Genomic DNA, 6218 nt, shown 5'->3' on the forward strand with positions numbered 1-6218 from the left:
CATGGGAGGATGCGACACGAGCGAGAGATTGGCCGTCGTTCATCGGTTCGAGCTGCAGGAATCAAGGAAGCAACAACGGTGTCAAGGCAACCCTAATTCTTCCTCGAGACGTTAACATGGCTAGGGCGGCTAATGTACGGGTCAAACCCGCTGACGCACTAGAGGAAGCAAAATCTTTTGTTTATGGACATGGATCACATAATGCAAGGAAAGAAACGGCGATCTTCGCCGCAGGATCCGATCGAATCGGCCTGTAATTGGAATGTGCCATTGTTTCCTGAACAAGATTGATATATTATTGTCCCATGCATTACCATATTTTCGTTCATTTCTTATATTAGTGGAAACAAATCTATGTACGTATCGTCTGCTGCTAGTAGTATATATGGTGCAGGAAAAGAACAAGAATCCCACCACCCGGAGAACAGGGCCTGCCTGTCCCCCGGAGATCCAGAGACTGGACACGAAATCTGACGCGGGTTTCCGGCCCGGCCCATCGCCATCCGTCAACTAACCTCCCCTCTGCGCTCTCTTCAAATTAAAATCCCACACGCACGCACGCACACCATCAGTCTACTCCGCCTCTTCCTCCTCCCCTGTCCCCGCACTTGCCACATCCAGCCTCAGCTCCGGCAATGCCTCCTCCGGACGGCGACGCGTCGCTGGCGGCGGACGAGCTGCAGAGCCTCAGCTTCGGCTCCTCCGAGCGCTCCCGCTCCGCCTCCACCGTCTCCACCGCCACCGCCTCCTGCTCCACCTCCTCCTCGGGCCCCATCGGCCCCCACCCGCCGCCGCGCCTCGGCACCGTGCAGCTCTCCGACATCCGCTTCGTGCGCCGGCTCGGCGCGGGCGACATCGGCAGCGTGTACCTGGCCGAGGTGCGCGGGAGCAAGGGCGCCGGCGCTGGCGCTGGCGCGCTGGTGGCGGCCAAGGTGATGGACCGCAAGGAGCTGCAGGGCCGGAACAAGGAGGGCCGCGCGCGCACCGAGCGCGAGATCCTCGAGGCCGTCGACCACCCCTTCCTCCCGCGCCTCTACGGCGTCGCCGAGGGGGATAGATGGTCATGCCTCCTCACCGAGTTCTGCCCCGGCGGCGACCTCCACGTCCTACGACAGAGGCAGCCAAACCGAAGGTTCTCAGAGGCCGCCGTCAGGTACGCTAAGCACGACGCCACCATGTTCATCATTACATTACACAAACGCGTTTTTCATAGGCGTATAATTAACGCAGCTCTGTTTTTTTCTAAAAGAAGTAATCTGAGATCATATCATTCGGTTAACAACATGAATATCAAGTTCCGATCGTATTTTAGGCGAGAGAACTGTGAAGTAAGTACTCTTAGCAGCTAAGTGACCGATCATAGCCTTTCCGGAGAAGAATGTGGCCGGTTTCCAGGCTTCTACCACCACCACTTGTCCTCGTTTGTTTAACTCTGCTGTTCCTCTGTTCCCCCGACCCTTTTTGCGTAGATTAATCGCAGCATTTGTTAAGGATCTAGTGGACGCAGGGCGCATGGTTCCGCTGGCCCCATGTGTCTTCGGTTGGGCAAGCATCTGTCCATTCATGTCTAGACACACTCATCCTCATCCTGATGGAGAACACACAGCACAATATCAGATCGATTGCTGCCTTTTTGGACGCGTCCTCAACCCAAATTGACACCACGGAGCTTAGCTTCCTTAACAACTCACGATCGTGACGCATGAGGATGATACCGTTTTGCCAAACCAAGCCATGAATACGCATCCAAACCACACCTTGCGCGCCCTGTTTACTCTGGATGGAGATGCATGTTCATGGGCCATCGCCTCCACTGTCCTTCTCACTGTCGCGACCAACAGTTCCTTGGTTCCAGCCATGCTCTGAAGAAGGCAGCCACACAGTTGCACGACCATGGATGTAATCACCGTCCAATGTCTGACTAGTCTGACCAGCAGCGCCGTGAAAGCTGAAACCAAGCCCATACGGAAACAAAGCTGGCATTGGCGTATGCGCTTGCATGCTTCTGCCCATCAGATAACTATCATCTTTTTTCTTCCCTTATTATGTCTCTAGTTCATGATGATCATTTGGCTGCCGACGACATCAACTCCCCCACGCGAGATATACGGAGAGTGATGTTATTATTTCCTTCCGGAACTAGCATCATTCCCGGCCGTATATATGCGTCCATCCATGTGACTGTTAATTAGGATGCAGGTCATACACCCCGAGATTAAAGGGCAAGAAATACGGACGGCAACGAACTGTAGAGTACAGCTCGGAAACACAGCGGTGGTAGAATTATTGGCCACGTTCGCTCCATTACAGCGTCATGTGGCTCCATTGTCGATTCATGAGATTAGTCCAAGATACATCATCCGTAGCACTCATTAGTCAACTCTTCTCAGATCAAACATATATATTACTTTATCACCCGCCCGTCTATCAAAGGTCCAATTAGCATCTTGTTAACTTCGACAGAAAGTGTATATATGGCAAATAATAACATGTACTCCCTCTGATCCACTATCAAACTTTTGTTAAAATTTAAAAGAATTCAAATTAGAAACTACGACACTTATTATAGATTACGGGTTTTCAACATATGGGCTTTCCAATTAGCGAGCTTGTTAATTTTAACTATATATAAAGAACGAGGCAAATAACTTGTAAGAAACATATAGACCATCAATCCCTAAATACTTGTCGCAAATTTAGGTAAAATGTAGGTTCAGTATATCTAGGTTTATTGAATATGTGACATTTTTTAAGCCCTACTTGGTTCACATGATAGGAAAAACATAGGAACAGAAAATTTGTAAGATTGCAATGGAATGTCCACCACAATCTTATGGGAACCAGGGCTTTCGTTTTGTGTTGCTGGTTCTGTGCCTCTAGGCCAGTCTTTAAACTTCTATGTTGTGTGTCGTTAGCATTAGGCGGCGACTGTAATAGTTTATAATAGCTGTTACTTGCTTTCTCATGCCTGGACATGATACTCTGTTTCGTTATCCTTGGGTAATGAAATCCGGTCAATATATGGTCGTTTGGAAAAAAATCTTATGGGAATTCATATGAAGCAAAGTTATTTTTATTCTGCCATACAGAAAAAAGATGCTCAAAAAGAGATGAGTGAAATTTTGGAACGGAGTACGGATTCACGGGTCAGCAACGTATGCCTTTGTTTAAAACTTTCAATGTAATATAACCAAACAAATGGGCAAGGGAAGCAAACTATATAGATGAGCGACAAAAAGAAATATAGTGCGAAATATAAAACACTTTCGGCGCCACTCCAGAGAAGCTTTGCGTTGCTGCGTACTCTACAGAAGTAATGTGCACCCCAACAAAAGTGAACCAATCCTTGTTTGACGCGGCGAGCAGCAGTGGTTGTAGTGCAGGTATACGATCGAGAGAGCAGTAGGTAGTTTTATGCTATGGCGTCGTGCGTTTCGGTGGCAGTACCTGCACGCAAAACAACAGTGTTGCCATTCATTCAACGCGATGTGGTGTAATGGGAACCAAGGCCGGTCGTGGTAGGCATTACCGGTGAGGCCGGCGCACGAGCGGCCCCTCGTGCTACGGCGCCGGAACCGGCCGCCGAACATGGCTCTAAAAATATACTCCCATACATCGATTAACCACACCTGTCAGTGATGCGTTGGGCAATTCTGAAGAGATGATTTTGATTACCCCATGTGAGATGGTTAGGACTCACAGCTCTGAAAAACACGCGCACAGACATGGCCATGAATGGGTACTCGGCCGAGTACTTGCCGTAAGGATTAATCTAATTAACCCAAGGAATGATCGGCTGAGTGGAGTGCACACATGCATGATCGATGTGACCTTTCTCCGCCATTAAACAAGGCTCCACCCCAACGTGCAACGTCCCCAACATCAGTGATGAACTACTTGGAGTACTGTCTCTTGCCTTTGCTTCCCCTCTCGTGACTTTTTTGCTTGGTAGTACCGGAGCGCACAGTGTGAGCCACCGTGCGTGCCAGGTAGAGGTACAGTGAGGTGACACTGGAGTTGGCTCATGTGTGTGGCCAGTGCGAGTGTTTTGGTTGCATGTGAATAAAGTCAAGCCATGCACTTGTGTGCTTTTCTGGTATGCAATTGGTTGCTTGCTGTGCAGTTCTCCACCAAAGTTCAAATTTGAGGTGATTAATCTTGTTTGACGTTGGTTTTCTGAAACTTCTTACGCTGCGTTGGCAGGTTCTACGTGGCTGAGGTGGTTGCCGCGCTGGAGTACATCCACATGATGGACATCGTGTACCGCGACCTGAAGCCGGAGAACGTGCTGGTCCGCGCGGACGGGCACATCATGCTCACCGACTTCGACCTGTCCCTCAAGTGCGACCCGACGGCGCCCACGCCGGCGCACGTCATCTCCGACCCCGTCGCGCTCACCGGCCACTCCTCCGGCGGCTCATCCTCCTCCTGCATCATCCCGTCCTGCATCGTGCCCTCCGTCTCCTGCTTCAGCCTCTTCCCGGGCCGCGGCCGGCGCCGCGCTCGCCGCCGCACCAAGAAGAACGGCTCGAGCAGCAGTAACGGTAACAACAGTAGTTTCCCGACGGGCGTGCTGGACCTGGAGTTCGTGGCTGAGCCGGTGGAGCTGCGGTCCATGTCGTTCGTGGGCACGCACGAGTACCTGGCCCCCGAGATCGTGTCCGGCGAGGGCCACGGCAGCTCCGTCGACTGGTGGACGCTCGGGATCTTCATCTTCGAGCTGCTCTACGGCGCCACGCCGTTCAAGGGCCACGACAACGAGATGACGTTGGCCAACATCGTCGCCCGCGCGCTCGAGTTCCCCAAGGAGCCGTCCGTGTCGTCTGCCGCGAAGGAGCTGGTGACCGCTCTGCTGGCGAAGGACCCGACGCGCCGGCTCGGCGCCACCATGGGCGCGGCCGCCATCAAGCGGCACCCGTTCTTCAACGGCGTCAACTGGGCCCTGCTGCGGTGCGCCGCGCCGCCCTACGTGCCGCCGCCGTTCAGCGTCGCGGCCGCCAGAGGATCCGGCGGGCCTGGGAAGATGATCAAGGTCCCTAACGACGACGTGGAGGACGTGTCGGACGACAGCTGCCCCGGCACGCCCGTGGAGTACTACTAGGTCAGATCGGACAGGAAGCTCGCACGTACTAGGTGCTTCCAACAAGATGCTGCCGCCGCCGGGACCGATGCGCAGACGTACCCCTTGTCCGGCGCACGTGGTGGGGATGCCGGTGGACCGCGCGCGCGCACGAGGCAGCCCATGGGTTGGAGGCGCGCGCGGGCAGGCGCTGCGTTGTCGCGTCAAATAGCTGCCGCCCGGCCGTGTGTGTGCGTGCGTGCACGCTGTTCATGCAATAACTTAACCATGTTCATTTCTGTTTTGACTTTGCCTGCCCGCCATTTCTCGGTTGGTATGACACATATATAATATAGTCAGTAGAATTGTATTATCATGAGCGGTGTTTGCGAGCAATGAGATCTCCGAGTAATTGCTACGCGATCTAGTATGAGTAGCAAAAGCTCTCCCTACTTCCTCTTTTCCCTGCAAAAAAGATTGTGAATAATCTGGTGTTCTTGCTGAGGATGGAACGAATGATTAGAAGCTCTGATGGCAGATGATCGGGTCTGGGCTTTGGGCGGCAGCAGGGGGACACCAGCCGGTGGACCCAAACACGGTGAGATGTGCAGGTGGAGGGGGGATCCGATCATTGCCCGGGAATTCTGCGCGCGCCTTTTCCTTTCACTTTCCCTGAGCGCCCGTGCGCTTCGCCTTTGGATGCGCCACCGGGCTCGCCGACGACACGTCGACACGTACTTCTAGATGCAGTGCAACGGTGTGCGTGTGTGATCGATCGCCGGGTAAAAGATGCTGTTGTTTTTACCAGGTAGCTGCAGCAGCGTGAAAAAGGCAGAGCCTGTCCTATCCTACCCTGCTGTTGAGAAGCAAAGGCTGCGTGCATGACTGCAGTTACGATGATCATGCACGATGCGTGCTAGGAATCAGATGGAAAGTCAACCACCTACATGGGAAAAAGAAAAAAAGAAAATGCATCTGCAGTTATTTACACGCGTGACTCGATTTAGAGCTAATTACACTTCAGGTTCAGGAACTTGCACACGATGTGAAACTTTGGTCCTACTACTTGTAAAAGGTGATAACCTAGTCCAGGAACTTGCAAATTGGGTTCAACAATGGTCCTCGCCAATCAGAAGCCGCCAAGTGTTATCCACGCTGG

General features: G+C 52.6%; 1 protein-coding gene across 2 annotated transcripts; it reads left to right on the forward strand.

Moving 5' to 3' along the window:
• Positions 1-632: 632 nt before the first annotated feature.
• LOC124653692 (serine/threonine-protein kinase D6PKL2) lies at positions 633-5171 on the forward strand. Of its 2 annotated transcripts, XM_047192763.1 has the most exons (3): positions 633-1153; positions 4204-4993; positions 5054-5101. In XM_047192763.1, exons 1-3 carry the CDS (start codon positions 636-638, stop codon positions 5099-5101), a joined length of 1356 nt encoding a protein of 451 aa, XP_047048719.1. In that variant the 5' UTR covers positions 633-635. The 2 variants fall into 2 exon arrangements, with proteins under 2 accessions (XP_047048719.1, XP_047048718.1); XM_047192762.1 differs by having other exon boundaries at positions 4204-5171.
• Positions 5172-6218: the final 1047 nt, after the last annotated feature.

This window comes from Lolium rigidum, chromosome 5 (assembly GCF_022539505.1).
Source record: "Lolium rigidum isolate FL_2022 chromosome 5, APGP_CSIRO_Lrig_0.1, whole genome shotgun sequence".
NCBI classification, from domain to species: domain Eukaryota; kingdom Viridiplantae; phylum Streptophyta; class Magnoliopsida; order Poales; family Poaceae; genus Lolium; species Lolium rigidum.